This window comes from Coenobita brevimanus, chromosome 71 (assembly GCF_032717465.1).
Source record: "Coenobita brevimanus isolate Jiangsu-jjx chromosome 71, ASM3271746v2, whole genome shotgun sequence".
NCBI lineage: Eukaryota > Metazoa > Arthropoda > Malacostraca > Decapoda > Coenobitidae > Coenobita > Coenobita brevimanus.
Window position 1 is genome coordinate 1,841,438 of NC_137024.1, and position 20,000 is coordinate 1,861,437.

A 20,000-nucleotide genomic window follows, 5' to 3' on the forward strand; every position below is an offset into this window, starting at 1 on the left:
ATGGAGGGATGGAGTGGCGAGGTATATGAGAGAGGGGGGGGGTGAGCTGGGAGCAGGGCAGTGAAATGGTGGGGGACAGGGCGACATGTAGGCGATTTGTTTGTGACCACCCCTTACGAGATTAAGGCGTCTGGCAATAGATAGATAAATTACACAGAACACGTAAATCCCTATGCAAAAGTAAATAAATCCCTATGCAGGAGTAGATAAATCCCTATGCAGTAGATAAATCCCTATGCAAGAGTAGATAAATCCCTATGCAGTAGATAAATCCCTATGCAGTAGATAAATCCCTATGCAAGAGTGGATAAATCCCTATGCAGTAGATAAATCCCTATGCAAGAGTGGATAAATCCCTATGCAGTAGATAAATCCCTATGCAAGAGTAGATAAATCCCTATGCAGTAGATAAATCCCTATGCAGTTGGTAAATCCCTATGCAAGAGTAGATAAATCCCTATGCAGTAGATAAATCCCTATGCAGTTGATAAATCCCTATGCAGTTGGTAAATCCCTATGCAAGAGTAGATAAATCCCTATGCAGTAGATAAATCCCTATGCAGTTGATAAATCCCTATGCAGTTGGTAAATCCCTATGCAAGAGTAGATAAATCCCTATGCAGTAGATAAATCCCTATGCAGTTGATAAATCCCTATGTAGTAGATAAATCCCTATGCAAGAGTAGATAAATCCCTATGCAGTAGATAAATCCCTATGCAGGAGTAGATAAATCCCTATGCAGTAGATAAATCCCTATGCAAGAGTGGATAAATCCCCATGCAAGTGTCGATAAATCCCTATGCAAGAGTCGATAAATCCCTATGCAAGAGTCGATAAATCCCTATGCAGGAGTAGATAAATCCTTATGCAGGAGTGGATAAATCTTTATGCAGGAGTGGATAAATCCCTATGCAAGAGTCGATAAATCCCTATGCAGTAGATAAATCCCTATGCAGGAGTAGATAAATCCCTATGCAAGAGTAGATAAATCGCTAAGGATCAGGTGTTGCGAACTGTCCGAATTAACACGCAAATCTGACCTTTAAGAGAGATGTTGTTGTTGCTGTTGTTGTTGTTGGATGTGGCGCCTTACGCTCACTTTTACGGCCTTTGGTGCGTTGACCTTTCTCTCTCTCTCTCTCTCTCTCTCTCTCTCTCTCTCTCTCTCTCTCTCTCTCTCTCTCTCTCTGACCCACATTCACTTGGATAAAATCGTCTGGCAGTAGCTGGAACCCTAGAGTTGTTCCGAGAATGTGGAGGTTGAGTGTGACAGCTTGAACTCATTAAGGTGACGTTCTCTCTCTCTCTCTCTCTCTCTCTCTCTCTCTCCTAAGGTGGAAGGAACGTAAGTAAAAAAAAATGCCTCTATGAACTCTCTCTCTCTCTCTCTCTCTCTCTCTCTCTCTCTCTCTCTCTCTCTCTCTCTCCTAATCATAACCATCTATCGTCATCTAGAATACAATACTCAAGAATACAATACCCCACCTACAATACACCACTACAATAATCATAGGTAAGGAGGATTTTGAACATCGCGGGCCATTTTAAAATATATATTATTATTATTTTTTTTGACTGCCTTGCGTACCAACACTGATTTTTATTTTGCATACGGCTGTCGAAAAAAAAAAAATGAATTAATTAGGGTGATCAAGAATGCCGTGTAAATATATATATACACACATAAATTAATATTATTGGTGTAGGAGAGGGAGGCCTTCACGTGGTGGCACAGGTATAAATGGGTGGCTTCACTGCCCATATACAAACCTCCCTCAGTTCCCTCCCTATCCCCCTAAAGGAGGATGGTGGACTGCTGAAGGAGGACCGCTTCACCCGGATGGACGCCGCATTTGCATCAACTCTACCCACTTAACGGGCCACCTTATTGAACTCCTCAGCACCTCGTTTATGGTTATATGGTTACCACCCAGCGTTGTAAACTGCTTCCAGGGTTACAGGAATCATTAGACTAGTTACTCAGTGTAGAGCCACCTGAAGTGAAAAGAAAAACAATAAAAAGTGACCGGAAGGATGAGAGAAACAGGAAGTGAGGAGGGAAGGCACAGAAAAAGAACATTAAAGGTGAGGGAAGACGTGGGCAGCAGTACATCAAGTGAGTGGATGGTGGTCGTGAGAATAGTATAATATTAAAGGTCGTGAGAATAGTATAATATTAAAGGTGAAGGTAGAAGTAGGCAGCACTACATCAAGTGAGTGGATGATGGTCGTGAGAATAGCATAATATTAAAGGTGAGTAAGCAGCACTACATCAAGTGACTGGATGATGGTCGCGAGAATAGTATAATATTAAAGGTGAAGGTAGAAGTAGGCAGCACTACATCAAGTGAATGGATGATGGTCGTGAGAATAGCATAATATTAAAGGTGAGTAAGCAGCACTACATCAAGTGAGTGGATGATGGTCGCGAGAATAGTATAATATCGAAGTGCTATAAACAGTACTAACAATAATATAGACAGTATTCCTCACATCTTAACAACCAAAGTCACTGACGATAGCAATATGAGTGTGAAGAATGAGGTTAGTATACAGTGTGATAGTGTGAAGCTGCTACTCATGTCACACTTAAAATCACACTACACAGGGTAATGAACTGATAGTGGACAGTGGCGTATGTAGGGGGGGGGGGACCACTCGGCCATGGCCCCCCCCCTTTTGTCCCAGTAGGCCTACATATCTACAGGTCTAAATACATGTACAAATAATCAATGAATTCAGCTGTAAAAATAGCCTGCTTGATTTCAAATGATCAACTTCCACACGACTTTAGTAAGCTCTCTCTCTCTCTCTCTCTCTCTCTCTCTCTCTCTCTCTCTCTCTCTCTCTCTCTCTCTCTCTCTCTCTCTCTCTCTCTCTCTCTCTCTCTCTCAACTTCATGTGAGTTATAGTTTAATTTGCTCAATGTTTCATGTACAGTACTCTCTCTCTCTCTCTCTCTCTCTCTCTCTCTCTCTCTCTCTCTCTAAGTCATTAATGCGAGTTTTGGTTTAATTTTTTAAATGTGTCATATAAAAATGAACATTGCAGGTTCCAGGAATGTAGGAATCAACAATTGCATATGATCTACCAGTTTTTTTTTTTATACATACCAGGTACTGTAGAATTCCCTATTTAAATATTTTTCAAACAGCTCATTTTTGTTTCAGCCAAGATACTTAAACTTCTTTATATTGTTTTGCCACTGAATATCAAATAAGTGCAATGTATCCCTCCTGAGGCCTCAAAATGCCCCTAATTGTACTTGATTTCCAAAATGTGTCCTGGGGCGGCTTACACCCTAGACCCCCCAGCTGTAGAGGCTCGCTTCGCTTGCCTTCCTCTTAACAAAATTCTGAATTCACCCCTGTGGCCCCCCCCCCCCCTTTCCACGAACCTATATACGCCACTGATAGGGGACGTGAGGGACGGGAAATGACTCATAGGGGTGGAGGAGATGAGGATATTTGGTTTTGACTCCTCATTTCAGTGTATTATGTTTGTTTGTTTTTTCTTTTCTTTTTTTTGTATCGTTGTAATTGTCGTTTGATAGATCTTTGGTGTTGCGTAAAGGTTATCATCATCATCATCATCATCATCATCATCATTCCTGTCACTGCCATCATCATCATCAATATCATCTTCACCATAATCATTACCACCACCACCGCCACCACCACCATCATCATCATCATCATCATCATCATCATCACCATCATCATCATCATCATAATCTTCATCTTCATCATCATCATCATCATTATCATCATCATCATCATCATCATCATCGTTCCTGTCATTACCACCACCATCATCATCATCGTTCCTGTCATTACCACCACCATCATCATCACTGTCACCACTACCATCATTATCACCACCACCATCATCATCATCATCATCATCATCATCGTTCCTGTCACAACCATCATCATAATCAATATCATCTTCACCATAATCATTACCACCACCACCGCCACCACCATCATTATCATCATCATCATCATCATCATCATCATCATCATCGTCATCGTCGTTCTTGTCACTACCACCATTACCATCATAATCATCATCATCATCATCATCATCAATGTCACCACCAGTATCATTATCATCATCATTATCATCATCATCATCAACATCATCACTGTCACCACCACCACCACCACCACCACCATCATCATCATCATCATCATCATCATCATCAATGTCACCACCAGTATCATTATCATCATCATTATCATCATCATCATCAACATCATCACTGTCACCACCACCACCACCATCATCATCATCATCATCGTTCCTGTCACTACCATCATTACCATCATGATCATCGCTTCTGTGACCACCACCATTACCACCACAATCGTCATCATCATCATCATCATCATCGTTCCTGTCATTACCACCACCACCATCATCATCATCATCACTGTCACCACTACCATCATTATCACCACCATCATCATCATCATCGTTCCTATCACTTCCATCATTACCATCACCACCACCACCACCATCATCATCATCATCATCAAGGAGAGGCGAGCAAAGAGTCTATCAGTTCCTCTTACTCTTTCCTTGAGATAAACACAATAATCTTACAATCAAAAGACACCACTTGTAAACATATGAATTCTGACTCTGTTCACTTGTACACTTATAAGTAGTAGTAGTAGTAGTAGCAGTAGGAGTAGGCCTTATATCCCTGCTCGTAGGCTAATATTTTCTCGTATCTTATATTGCAAATGTTATCGATATAAAGGGATGTTGATGATATGTAGAAAATACTGAAGTTTGACATGAAAAATAGCTTATAAGAAAGAAATGGTGTTACGTTTGCGATGCTTACGTGGAGATGGGACACACACACACACACACACACACACACACACACACGTCTCATGGCATCGTTTTTGAGACATTAAACCAATTATTATTATTATTATTATTATTATTATTATTATTAATATTTCGGCTCTGTAAACTCCCTAACACCTTTTCCTAAGCGATTTATTTTGTCTATTACACCTTACTGTCCTCTTCTGTTTTACGAAAATCCTTCCATTATCACCATACTCTGCATAAATAACCTACAAAAGGATATTAACTAGCTATAATCCAAAATAAAATCGCTAAGGAAAAGGTGTTAGGGAGCTTCATTAACAGGTGAGAATGAGTGAATAGGTATGTTTCTCTGCCCACGTCTAGTTATTCTTGTTTAAATGAGGTAGGGAAGAAAGTGAAGGACATGTTCTAAGTGTGAAGTAGTAGTAGAAGTAGTAGTAGTAGTAGTAGTAGTAACAATAATAATAATAATAATAATAATAATAATAATAATAATAATGATGATGATAATTGGTTTAATGTCTCAAAAAATGCTGCCATAAGGTGTGTGTGTGTGTGTGTGTGTGTGTGTGTGTGTGTGTGTGTGTGTGTGTGTGTACCCTTGAAATTTCTGTCCCTGTACCAGAGAAACGAAATTAATACAGAAAATGTACCACGTCAAGGAAAATACCTGGCTCACTGTACCGTGCGATCACCTGCCGGACCCTCACCTGCCTCACCTGGCCCGGTAACAGGGAAAGGTAGTGACGTAAAACAGGTAGAGGCGGGGGGAGTAGGGGAGGTGGGGAGAAGGGGTAGATGGGGGAAGCAGGGGAGGGGAAGGGGGGCGATGATGCTGAGGGAGAGTTGAGTGGGAGGAGGGGAGGGGAGGGGGTAGGGGGATGGATAGGGGGCTGGGGTGAGGGAGAGGGGTGGGGGCTAGTAGTGGGGATAGCCTTGCATAGCCCCCGGCCCGTAGTCACAACCCTGGCCTTGTGGAGAGTACTCACGTGTTCAAAGTTATTTTGGATGGGCCTGTTGCTTAGGGTACTGAGATAGGATGTACTCTCTCTCTCTCTCTCTCTCTCTCTCTCTCTCTCTCTCTCTCTCTCTGTCTCTCTCTCTCTCTCTCCCCAGCAGTCCACCATCCTTCTTTCGTGGGATAGGGTATAATTAAGGAAACGATTGCATAACCGGGTAGTGGATCCGCCTGGCCATATCAGTGCCACCACGTGAAGGCGTCCCTCTCCAGTAGGCAACGAGAGGAAAAAATAACAGCTTAATTAACGTTTTCAGAACGTCAGAGAGTTTGTATGATAAGAAAAATTTGTCTGTCTGGAAGTAAAAGAGAGAGAGAGAGAGGGAGAGAGAGAGAGAGAGAGAGAGAGAGAGAGAGAGAGATGTATCGTTGGCTTCAAAGGGTTAAGTCATCAGTCCTGTTACCAAGAGAGAGAGAGAGAGAGAGAGAGAGAGAGAGAGAGAGAGAGATGTATCGTTGGCTTCAAAGGGTTAAGTCATCAGTCCTGTTACCAAGAGAGAGAGAGAGAGAGAGAGAAGACGAAGAAAAAAATATATACACAGATCTCGTGACTACAAGACTAGGCTGGCCTGACGACTGGGCCTGCCACAGAAGCCGTATTGTGTGGAGAGAGAGAGAGAGGGAGAGAATGTTTGTGTAATAGTCTGCGGAGTGAGAGTGTATTCTGCCCTTTCTTTCCTTCTTTCTTTCACGATTGTAAGAGAGGAGTTTGTGGATTTCCATATTTCCCTCCTTGTGGTCAGGGGTAACAAAAATCTCAAATAATTATCTCCAGGATCTCCATCTTTAATAATAAATCCATAATTATTTACAAGCTCTCTTTAGTCATATTTATTCGTTCCTTTAACTTCCTTTTTCGTTCAGGCTCCGCTTCCTGCTATTTCGTTTCGTATTTCTCCTTTCGCATTCGTTTTTCAGTTTCATTTCGTGTAATTCCGGTTTGTGCCAATTGCTTTTAGAGATAATCATATTTTTCTCCTCTCTTCACATTAGTTCCTGTACAAAGCTTTTCACTCAGTAATTATATTTTTACTCTCTCTCTCTCTCTCTCTCTCTCTCTCTCTCTCTCTCTCTCTCTCTCTCTCTCTCTCTCTCTCTCTCTCTCTCAACAGTAATTCTAGACCGTACCAATTCCACTTATTTTTTACTCTATTTTCCTTCTCTCTCTCTCTCTCTCTCTCTCTCTCTCTCTCTCTCTCTCTCTCTCTCTCTCTCTCTCTCTCAACATTAATTCTAGACTATACCAATTCCACTTATTTTTTCCCCATTTTTCCTTCATATATGCTGTTTCTCTTTTACTATTTTACTATTCTGCTATTAACTTTCTATTTTACCTTCTACGACGCAGGTACGCGGTCACGGCACTACCACCCCACCCTGCTCCACCCCCACCCCTCTCCACCCTACCCTGCCCACTCATCTGCGGAGGAGAAGGTGACACGAGACGAGAACAGGAGGAGCCGAAGGAACAAAACGGGACTAGAGTAAGAAGGGGGAACTCACACAGACCCATGAGGCGGGAAAATAAGGAGTGTGTGTGTAAATAAGGGACTGGAAAATAAGTACGGACGAGAGAAATAGGCAAAATAAATACGGAAGAATCAGGGGGGGAAATCAGTGTGAAAAATAAGGACTCGAATTGCAAATCAGGACGGAAATAAGTAGCTAGTGTGGTAAATAAGTTAAAGAAAATGTATTGACTAAATCCAATACGTAAGGGAAGAAAACGAGGATTTAGAAGGGAAACTTAAGGAATTTAGTCAAGCGGGAAATATTGATGGAAAGGAAGGTGAAGAGAGGAGGAAAAGAGAAAGAATATTACCAGTGAAGAAAAGAAGAGAGTGAGTTAAAGATTAAAGACGAAAATAAGAAAGAAAGAAAGATATTAATATAGAAAATAAAGTTAAAAATCACAATAAAGAAAATCCAAAGAAAAAATACTCAAGCCAGAAAGGAGAAGAGTGAAATAATTACAGGCAAAGAAAAAAAAAAACATAGTGACAATAATTGAAAGTTAAATAATTGAAAGACAGTAAGAATAATTAAAGTTTTAAGAACTGGAAGATAATGACGGTAATTATAGAGAAAGGAAATAATTGGTAACATAAATTAAGCCAGAAAGGGGAGAAATCACTGAAATAATAACTACATAACAAAAAACACGAATTGGTGAATACAATTACGTTTAAGCAAAGAGCCAGTGAAGCTGATTACATGCAGAAAGAAATCAGTGGGAAAATTGATAAACAAAAAAGAAGGATTCAGTAAAGAGATTAATATAAACAATAGACTCAGCATCAGTAAAGAGGATAAATTTGAGTCAGTAATTACAGTGTCAATATATAATGCAGTGAAATTAAATGCAAGGAGAGAGAGAACAGAGTCACTGAAGGTACTACAACTGCAAAGGAAAAGAAGAGGGAGTATTTAGTCAGTGAGAGTTGCAATTGAAAAGAGAGGAGAATATATATTTTAAAATCAGTGAGAAATATTATAGTTACAGTCCAAAAAGAGATGAAAATATATATATAAAAAACATAGAAAAATATTATAGAAAAGAAAAGGGGGGAAAGAGAAAATTTTGTAGTTAAGAAGTGAAAAGGGAAAAATAGTCAATCAGAATTATAACTGCAAAGGAAGAGGAAGAGGAAGAAGGAAATACTTAGAGAATTAATGTAAAAAAAAAAAAAACAAGGGTTGTAAGAGGAGTGACCTGAAGGAGTTACCAAGTGGAAGAGGGTTTCGAGCCAAGAGGAAAGGGGGTTCGAACCAAGAGGAAGAGTTGTCGAACTAAGAGGAAGGGGGGTTAGAACAAAGAGGAAGAGGGGTTCGAACCAAGAGGAAAGGGGGTTCGAACTAAGAGGAAGAAGGTTTCAAACTAAGAGGGTGTCGAACAGGTGTCCACAAGATGTCCGGATCACCTGCGAAGAGTGAGAAGGATTACCTGCTTCCGGGGGCGTGGACACCTGGCGGGACTGCAAATTATGGCGGGTGAGTGATTTTTTTTTTTTTTTTTACACACGCGCTCGCGATATGAGAGCGCGGGTGTTGTGTTTTGCTCGGTGTGTGTGTGGGGGTGGTTTTGCGTGTGTGGGAGGGGTTTGTGTGTGTGTGTGTGTGTGTGTGTGTGTGTGTGTGTGTGTGTGTGTGTGTGTGTGTGTGTGTGTGTGTGTGTGTGTGTGTGTGTGTGTGTGTGTGTGTGTGTGTGTGTGTGTGTGTGTGTGTGTGTGTGTGTGTGTGTGTGTGTGTATGTGTGTGTGAACAAAATGGCTTAGACTTTATTCGATTTTAGCCAAATGTGTGTGTGTGTGTGTGTGTGGGTGTGTGTGTGTGTGTGTGTGTGAACAAAGAAATTGGTTTTTATCCGATTTTAGCCAAACTGGTGGCAAGGTTGAGGGTCAGGCAAATAGTAACCCCATTTTTTAAGAACAGTTCGCCAAAGGTCAAGGTCACAGAACAAGGTCAAAGGTCGACCCGTGTTTATGCTCGTTAACAAAGTAATTCAATTTTCATCCAGTTTCAGCCGAACTTGGTGGAAAGGTGAAGGATCAGCCAAGGAGTAAATTTATTGCATTTTTTGAAACACCAGCGTTTCGATTACCTCACAGTTTGAGACAAGAAACAGACGAGATAGTGAAGGAAAATTTAGATGAAGACTTTATTGGCGGGGGACAGGGCGACATGGAGGCGATTTGTTTGTGGCCACTCCCGCGCTGGCTTATCTCTAGCTTATCTCTGAGGGGGAAGAATAGTTGCGAAAAATATTGATCCTCCTTTTAGCTACAAAACTGTGGAACTCCAACCAAAATATCCGAAACCATTGTCCATTTCAGAGGAGACTGGATTCGAAAGTTACTGTTCCTTGAGGCTTGATTTTTCGTCCCGTGTATAGTTCAGGTGCAAAGAATTATACCCACAGTTCCATAGGCTGGTATAATTGTTCCACTGCTTACTGTCGCATTAGTTTATGTAGTGACTTGGGTTGTTGTTTATAGATGCAGTTATGGAGGTTAATTATATGTTTGTAAGTATGTGTGTGCTGCCTCAATAAGTGTTAGCGTTGTAGTAGAAGTAGTAGTAGTAGTAGTAGTGGTGGTGGTGGTGGTAATTATAGTAGTTGTTGCTCTTGTTGTAGTTGCAGCAGTAACTCCAGGCTCATGTGAACGTGAAGCCTTTTCCTGCAGTCCACCTTTCTCCTTTCGGGGGATAGGAGGGGAGTTCAGGGACGTGTGTATAGTCGGACAGAGGAGCTGCCTGGCTAGATCAGTGCCACCACACGAAGGCGTCCCTCAGAATCACCGTGAGTGGAGTGGTGGCAGGGAGGGAGGGGAGACGAACACGTGGACAGCGTGTGAGGAGCGCGTGCCACCGCCACCACCCACAGGCAGTTACACAATCCACCTCTCCTCCTTTATACACCTACACTTTTTTTATTTTCTGTGTTCGTGAGAAGTGAAGCGCTTGAGCAAAATCACAGACAGATAGATAGACAGATAGATAGATAGATAGACAGGCTGATAGATAGATAACATGCTAACATCTTCACTAGCACATGATTCTTGCAAATTTATACAACGTTGCACCTCACCACAAAGATCTGCCTCTCTCTGCAAGCATACTGAAGTAGAATTTATATCGCTGTGTGTCTGCCTGATTCCTTCGTCTTTATCATTCTGTTTTTGTGTCTGCCTTCCTCTCTTCCTGCGTCTCCCTCTCCTTGCTGCCACTTTTTATTACTCTTCTTTTCCAGTTTAGTTGGTTCTACACCGAGTGACAAGTCTAATCGTTTCCTATAACCCAGGAAACCACTTACAACGCTGGGTGGTAACCATATGACCAGATCAGGGGGTGAAGTACAGCCTACAATGGTGCCCCTGTTAACTGGGTGGATGGATGCAAATGCGGTATCTAGCCAGGAACCAAACTTGTGCACATTTCCCCTCGCCTCGCTGTGGTGAGGCGCTGTCAACCACAAGTGAACATCGATCCACAGCACGGGACGACCCTGCAGGGGCGTTTACTTGCCTGTGGTTGATGGGTCTACTCGGCCGGACTAGGGTTCATCAACAACACCACCACCACCAACAACAACAACAACCCAGTGAGCTCATACCCAAGAAATAATTATACAGTCACACACAAACCCACCAAATACAACCCCTCTCCATCCACTAGGCTCACTACACACACTTTCCTCAGCCTTACCTTGTCTGTCAGATTTCCTCCACTGACAGCTCCATCAATTCCAGGATTTTTTATTTATTTATTTAGTTAGTTAGTTTTTGTTACTTGCAGGTAATTGCTTTGAAGTTAGGAAAGACTTTTAGAGGAAGGGTAGTTACGTATAGCTTTTACTACTCCTTTACTACAAATGCTCTGTCCTAAAATGAATAAAGTCGTCTGAAAGGAGCAAGATTTAACCAGTAAAACAGGTCACTTTATTGAAGGGATGAGACAGATGTAGGGATGGAGTGGAGAGGTATAAGAGAGTGGGGGGTGTGAGCTGGGAGCAGGGCGGTGAAATGGCGGGGGACAGGGCTACATGGAGGCGATTTGTTTGTGGCCACCCCTTACGGATTTACTGGCGTTAGGAATGGGACCTGATATGTGTTGGTGTGTTTGTTTGTTGCTGTTTTTGTTGTTGTTGTTGTGGTGGTGGTTGTTGTTTTTGATAATGTAGTGCATGTGGTAAGTGTGGCGTGATAGTGTGGTAAGTGTGGTGTGATAGTGTGGTGCATGTGGTGTGGTGTGATAGTGTGGTGTATGTGGTAAGTGTGGTGTGATAGTGTGCTGTATGTGGTAAGTGTGGTGTGGTAGTGTGGTGCATGTGATAAGTGTGGTGTGGTGTGGGGGTCTTCTTTCATTGTTGACAGAGTGGATTGTTTGTGAGTTGCAATTTGTGTTGAAGTATTGCAAGAAGTGGAATAAATATCCTGTGTTTGTGTATACCTTCGTTGACAATCACCTCCCATATCTTACCTGGGTTTGAGATGACGTAATTAATCGTTTATATGGGCGTGTAGGGGCATGGTTAGTAGGGTAATGGTGCCATAATTGGAAGGTGAGACGGTAGAGGGAAGGTGATCACTACTGCCATATACCTGACTACCCAGAATGATAGTTACCTTCGAAACACGCAACGAAAGTCATCATGTAAACTGGTTCTTAGAGTGTGATGATGGTGATGATGATAGCGGTGGTGGTGATGGTGGTGGTGATGATGATGATAGTGGTGGTGGTGATGATGATGGTGATGATGGTGGTGATGGTGATGATGGTGATGATTTTTCCTCTTTTGTTCTATCTTGCATCTGTTTCTGTACCTTTTTCACCCTATGTATTAATTAGAATGTTACAATGATGATGATGATGATAATGATTATGATGGTGATGATGATGTTGATAGTATGTGAGGTGTTATGGTGTGATAATGGTGATGATGATGATGATGATGATGGTGATGGCGAGCGATTACAATGATAAAACGGTGACGACAGGAACGACGATTATCAAGTTGGTGACGATAGCGATGACGATAACGGACATTAGGACGATACCGACGATGATGGCGCTGAAGGTACGTATAACCCTGACTCCTACTAAGCCCCTCTTGGGTTTGCAGGACTGGGGGGGACCGTGGATCGAGCCCAGAACCCGGGATTATACACTGCAGTGGTCAGCATGGGAGGGCTCAGAGCGGCCTGGGGGTTCTCCTTACGTCCTTCTTTCTTGTGGCTCAGGTGTCGGGGTTCGGAGTCCTTGCGTTGCCGTGGGCCCTCGCGCAGACAGGTGAGAGAGAGAGAGAGAGAGAGAGAGAGAGAGAGATTCACCTCTGTTATGGTGCTAGCTATTTTAAGTATAATTTTCTATAGGAGAATTATAAAACTTAGACGCACACACACACACACACACACACACACACACACACACACACACACACACACACACACACACACACACACACACACACACACACACACACACACACACACACCTTTTCTCACACTTAAAACAGTCGACACAGCATACACAAAGTCATGCATTCTATCAACAAAGTAACTCGACAAAAAAATATTACTCCATTTACAACATTTCCATCCACGAATTGCTGACTTCATCCCCTCTATTGTGTGAACCTTTTCTGAGCTGTTTTTCTCATACTTTAAAAATATATGTGAACCCTGAAGTATACCAGATCATACTCCTCTTCCTAGCATACCCCTGAGCCATCGCCTAAGTCTGTATTTACACTTCCTTGTTGTCTTAGAAGGAGCTACAAACACGTCTCTAAAACTGATTAATATTCTTGCCTATGTCAGTATGAGAAAGCATTTTTTTTTTAAAGCTAACTGTTGCTACGTTCGGCTTGTGTCTTTCCCTCCCTCCCTCTCTCTCTCTCTCTCTCTCTCTCTCTCTCTCTCTCTCTCTCTCTCTCTCTCTCTCTCTCTCTCTCTCTCTCTCTCTCTATCTATCTATCTATCTATCTATCTATCCATCAAGTGTATGGTTAATTTCCTTCATGCCAGAGAGGGATAGGATGCAGCATAACACCTCGCCCCCTTCTTCAGGATGGTGGGGCCTGGGCGTGTTGGTACTGGCCGGGGTGTGTGCTGGAGTGGCGGCTGTGCATCTCGGCAGGAGCTGGGTCATCCTGGAGGAGCGCTGGCCGGAGTACCAAAGGGCGTGTCGCAAACCCTACCCGGCCATGGCCTACAGGAGCCTCGGTATCGTTGGCTGGTAGGTACACAGGCTGAGATGTTGGAGTACCTATCATATATTTTTTTTTTTTCCTCCACTCCTGGCATAGATTAGATGGCCCGTTCCTTGAGGGCTCGTAGTTCTTTCTATTACGCTTTTATACGTCACCACTTGGGCGCTGATACCCACCGTCCATACTCATTACCTGCTGGAGATCTCATTCAGGTGTGACGTCTTTACCTGTTCACCTTCCCTTCATCATCATACCATCATCGTTGTAAATAATGTAAACACACACATTTCTACACTTAATTCCCATGTGGAGAGGATGGAGAGTGAGAAACTGACGAGGAGAGTTTTGTGAGTGAGGTGGAGGGGTGGAGAGGAAAGGGGGAAGCCAAGGATGAGATGGATGGAGTGGAGAGGTATATGAGAGAGGGGGGTGTGAGCTGGGAGCAGGGCAGTGAAATGGCGGGGGACAGGGCGACATGGAGGCGATTTGTTTGTGGCCACCCCTTACGGGATTAAGGCGTCTGGCAATAGATAGATAGATAGATAGATAGAAAACCACAACCAATTACACTCTCCGCTACACGCAAGAATATTAGAATTTCTTGTGTTATATATATAGGTGCCAAACTATTCTCTAGTCCACTTCTCCATAAGGAATTTTTCACCGTCGTCACAGTTGCCATTGTGGGGTTCCGTTGGGAGTGGGTGATGGGGTGTGGGTGTGGGTGTGGGTGGGTGTTGAGGTGGGTGGGTGGATGAGTGTTGGTGTATTGGTGTGTGGGTGTTGAGATGTGGATGGGTGGGGGTGGGGGTGGCTGGGTGGGTGTTGATGTGTGAGTGTGGGTGTTGAGGTGTGGCTTTGGGTGGGAATGGGTGTGTGTGTGTGTGTGTGTGTGTGTGTGTGTGTGTGTGTGTGTGGACGATTTTCCTTAACTTAGTCGATTAATAATAAAGGAATTATGAACTTTATCTAAATTGCGAGGTAGAGAGCGCTAAAAAAAAAAAAAAAAAAGTTATAGAAAGGAATATTATAGGAGAGGAAAAAGAAAATGGGGTAAAAGGAGCATGTGTTTACGAAATGGTATCTTGAGAGAGAGAGAGAGAGAGAGAGAGAGAGAGAGAGAGAATTACCAAGAAGAGGCTGGGAAGAAAACGAACTCAACCAGCAGAGGGGAAACTAACTTATATTTCCCGTCTTCTTTTCCTAGCGTTTGACTCGCCTTTTCTCTCACGTAACCTAAATGATTTCGTGGTGTTATTGTACCCTGCCTTTGAGCTACGAAAAAAAGGCTGCGAAAAAAGGACGAATATCTCCGGTAAGTGAACGAATAATTACAGGAAGTCAGTTTGAGCGAAAGTAAAGACAGTTCAAAACATTCCAGCCACGTTTTCCTTAATCCCATTTTCTAGGCGTCTGTATTTAGCTCACGGGAGACTTTTTTAAACTGAAGGAGGTAGAAAAAGCCTTCATTTTTCATTTTAGCACCTGGAGAGGGACGCCTTCACGTGCTAGCACCTATATAGCTGGGTGGTTCCGAGGCCTGGTTGTACAAACGTCCCTCCCTTCCTTCCCTGTTCCCCAAAAAGAGGATGGTACTGCAGGAAAAAGGTAACTTCAGCCTGCAGTCCACTGGGTTCACGTACAGACGAGTTTGGGGTTGCAAGTACTACTACTACTACTACTACTACTACTACTATTATTATTATTATTATTATTATTATTATTATTATTATTATTAATTATTATTATTATTTTTACTACTACTACTACTGCTACTACTTCTACTACTACTATTATTATTATTATTTTACTACTACTGCTATTATTATTACTATTACTATTACTACTACTACTACTATTACTACTACCACTACTACTACTACTACTACTACTATTACTACTACTCCAGCACTCTCCAAAACTGAACTATCCACAACGTACAAAGAATATAAACAAAATACGTTCCTGGACCGAAGGAGTTAAAAAAAGTGAGGTTAAAGTGTCAGGCTGAAGAGTTTACAAGAGCCTCCCCTAATTAACAGAAAACGGGGGTCGAAAAAACAGCGGGAAAATGCTGGTTCGGAGCTGAGTACCATTTGTGAGAGAGAGAGAGAGAGAGAGAGAGAGAGAGAGAGAGAGAGAGAGAGAATTTTATCTTTATTCTTATATATTTTTCATTGTGTGTTTCTCAGTTGGAGTTTGTGTTAAAATTCTCAGCACAGGCTTCCATTTGCGCGTCTAATTCAAATTCTCAGTAACCGTTCACATCAATCCCTCTCTCATTCTCAATAATTCATGAGTCTATCCTTAATTCTCAGCGATATAATAGACTATAATGGTTGTTTGATAGAAAAGTGGCGACCATCATCCACTCACTTGATGTAATGCTGCCTACTTCTTCCTTAGCCTGTATCATTCATTTTCTGTGCATGCCCTCCTCTCTTCCTATTTCTCCCATCTTTCCTGTCACTTCTTATTGCTTTTCTTTCCTTTACAGGTGGCTTTACATTGAGTGACAAGCCAAATGGTTTCCTGTAAGCCAAGAAACCATTTACAACGCTGGGTGGTAACCATATAACCAAACCATACGTGCTCCCTACGTGTCAACAAGTGAGTTGGTGGAGGGTTAGTGCCCCTCCCCGTAAAACAAATAACTCAGAGTCAAATGGCCACCCCTTACGGGACTGTGGCGTCTGGCAATAGATAGATAGATTAATAGATAAGCCTAACATAGACGCTTCCATCATCATTTCATTATCAATAAACCTCACATTATCAGAGTTCTTATCAGTGTCACTTGCCTCCCTATTTATTTTAGTTCACCGTTAAAATTCTCCAGTTATTCCATTTTCTTTGTTTTTTAGTACATTATTGACAGATCTTACGTAAAATCAGCGGATCCGTCCATACATAGGCGACCTACTCAGAGCATGCATACCCCCCCACCAAGACCTGTACCAGACAATTCAAAGCCAGACCAAAATTCCATCACCTCTTCCTTGACCCATATCCAAAAATTTTCACGGAGATCCAACAATAATTTTTTGGCGATATATTGTTAAAAAAAAAAAAAAAAAAAAAAAAAAGAGAGAGAGGGAGAGAGAGGGAGGGAGAGAGAGAGAGAGAGAGAGAGAGAGAGAGAGAGAGAGAATACATCACCTCCTCCAAACTCGTAGGCGGAGGTAATCAGTAACAGACAGGTGAATACTCAGGTGCAAAGGGAAGACTAAATCGGTAAGGAAGAGGCGTTAGGGGATCCACGGAGCTACTTAGAAGAGGACCATATATCTTAAATGGCCTGCTAATGCACCGGTAAGACCCCAGGACAAAGTTAGTTGCACTCCTTCTTCATCCTACGAAATTGGGGACCTTGGCTGTAAATTTGACTGTTCCGTGACGTATTCCAGGAGGCGATTTGGTTCACCCTGCCTTATAGTTAGGGACCTGATTGTTAATTTGATGGTTGTGCATTATTCTAGGGCAAAGTTTGGTCTCAGTATAACATTGATTCTCTGTCTTACAACCTTTATGTAGAAAGTGTAAATGTGAGTTTATTATTATTATTATTATTATTATTATTATTATTATTTCACTAGTAGCCGTAGTAGTAGTAGTAGTATTGTTGTTGTTGTTGTTAGTAGTAGTAGTGGTATCCTTATCATCACCATCATCATCATCATCATCATCATCATCATAATCACTACAATCTTCCTCCTCTTCTTCTCCTCCTCCTCCTCCTCTTCATCATCATCATCATCATCATCATCATCTTTTTCTTCTTCTTCTTCTTCTTCTTCTTTATCGTCATCCTTGCATCTCATTCAATTCTCTCTCCATACTTCTTACAGTTCTCTCTCTCTCTCTCTCTCTCTCTCTCTCTCTCTCTCTCTCTCTCTCTCTCTGTTAGTATTTGTCTTTCTCCTTAACCCTTTGTCGCCTTTCAATATCTTCACCTTCTCTTCTTCTTCCTCCTCCTCCTCCTCCTCCTCCTCCTTCTTCTTCTTCTTCTCTTCTTCCTCCTCCTCCTCCTCCTCCTCCTCCTCCTCCTTCTTCTTCTTCTTCTCTTCTTCCTCCTCCTCCTCCTTCTTCTTCTTCTTCTCTTCTTCCTCCTCCTCCTCCTCCTCCTCCTCCTCCTCCTTCTTCTTCTTCTTCTCTTCTTCCTCCTCCTCCTCCTCCTCGTCGTCCTCCTTGAACTCGTAACCTGAGCCTCACCTCCTCCTCCTCCTCCTCCTCTCAGAGCTTGTTTCACACACCTGCTTTCTCTCTCTCTCTCTCTCTCTCTCTCTCTCTCTCTCTCTCTCTCTCTCTCTCTCTCTCTCTCTCTCTCTCTCTCTCTCTGGACAATTCTATCCATGGTATCTCCTCGGCATGGGTCGTAATATCTTTTGAGGTACTACTCGTCCTTCTCTCTCTCTCTCTCTCTCTCTCTCTCTCTCTCTCTCTCTCTCTCTCTCTCTCTCTCTCTCTGTAGCAGAGTCAGACTGGGCTCCAGTGACCAGTGGTGTTCCTCAGGGATCAGTGTTGGGACCAGTCCTATTTATTATGTATATTAACGATATCGATGTTGGCCTAAACAACTTCATTTCTAAATTTGCAGACGACACAAAAATCGGCAACACTATATTAACTGAAGAAGACAGAATTAGCTTTCAAAATGACCTTGATAAAATTATCAGCTAGTCAGAAAAATGGCAAATGCCCTTCAATGTAAGCAAATGTCAGGTACTGCAATGTGGGAAGAAAAACAAAAGGTACGATTACGAAATGAAGGGCCAAATCATTAGCAAGTCCTCACTAGTTAAGGATCTAGGCGTACTAATTTCAGACGATCTGAAATGTTCGAATCAATGTATCTCTGCCGCCAATAAAGCCAACAGGACCCTAGGCTTCATCAAAAGACATTTTACATATAAAAGCAAAGATATTGTAATCCCCTTATACAAAAGCATAGTCAGGCCACACTTAGAGTTTGCAGTGCAGTTTTGGGCGCCTCACCTAATTAAAGATATAGAAATACTGGAAGCGGTCCAGCGTAGGGCTACCAAGTTAATCCCGTCCCTGAGGAATAAACCATACCTCGAGAGACTCAGAGAATTAAACCTATTCTCTCTTAGAAAACGGAGACTCAGGGGACAACTGATTGAATGTTTTAAGATGCTAAAAGGCTTCAGTAATACTGATTCAAACAAGCTATTCACAGTAATTGCCGAGACTGTAACTCGAGGAAATGGTATGAAGTTGCAAGCAAGGAGGGCTAATCTTGATACAACCAAAAACTTCTTCACTTACTCTGTTGTAAGCGAATGGAATAAACTCCCTGGGAATGTGATTGAGAGTGGTACCATAAATATGTTTAAAAAGAGACTGGACATGTATCTCGACGCAATTGGTATCGTTTAGTTAGGATGGAGCAATTATTGCATATTCGCGTCTGCATTCATGTGTCTATTAGACGCATACAGTATTATAGAATATAAATAATAGATAAACATTCTATTCATCTTTGGATTAAAAAAAAAAAAAATTGCATGCATAGAGTAAGTATGTAGCTGTATGCCCAAATTTTCCTTTTCCATATTATTCTACTTTCTGCCGATCCTATAAAATTCCTTCAGGTTTTTCATTCCTGCGAGGTATTACTTCCTCTCTTGTTTCCTGTACGGCAAATGCCGGAGGGTCTGGAGGGTGGGGGAGAGAGCCTTCTGCTATGCTATCCTTTTCTCCTGCTCCTATGCACTATATTAGGATTAAGGCCGGACCACCTCGTAGGGACCGTAAGGTCTGCGTGGTCTGTGTATCTATGTAACTCTATGTAACTCTTCTTCTTCTTCTTCTTCTTCTTCTTCTTCATCTCTGTCTGTCTGTCTGTCTGTTTCTCTCTCTCTCTCTCTCTCTCTCTCTCTCTCTCTCTCTCTCTCTCTCTCTCTCTCTCTCTCTCTCTCTCTCTCCCTCTCTCTCCCATACCCCAAAGAGTGAAGTAATAGCCCAAGTCTTTCGCCTTATCACCCCCAGCCACACCATTCTCCAGTTCCTCATTTGCATATCAGTAAAAAGAATCACCTATTTTTTTATTTTCATTTTTAGGCCTTATATATATTTTTGGGGGTGACTAAATAATTTGGGAGATGTTTTTCAATTTATATCAATCTCTGTAGCATAAGATTAATTCAGATTTCATCATCATCATCATCACCATCATCATCACCATAGCAATCACCTCACCCACCCAAATGCAGGAGCTCATCATAACTACAACCACTGTCACCACCACAACCATCATCACCACCACAACCACCATCACCACCACAACCACCATCACCACAACCATCATCACCACCACAACCACCATCATCACCACCACAACCACCATCACCACCACAACCACCAACATCACCACCACAACCACCAACATCACCACC

General features: G+C 42.3%; 1 protein-coding gene across 1 annotated transcript in view; it reads left to right on the forward strand.

Moving 5' to 3' along the window:
- Positions 1-8,778: 8,778 nt before the first annotated feature.
- Positions 8,779-20,000, forward strand: part of LOC145406618 (uncharacterized) — a 43,957-nt gene continuing 32,735 nt past the window's right edge. Inside the window, exons 1-3 of the mRNA XM_080277693.1 lie at positions 8,779-8,861; positions 12,493-12,659; positions 13,439-13,607. Of these exons, the coding sequence (XP_080133819.1) occupies positions 8,779-8,861; positions 12,493-12,659; positions 13,439-13,607 (419 nt within the window). The remainder of the gene's footprint in view (positions 8,862-12,492; positions 12,660-13,438; positions 13,608-20,000) is intronic.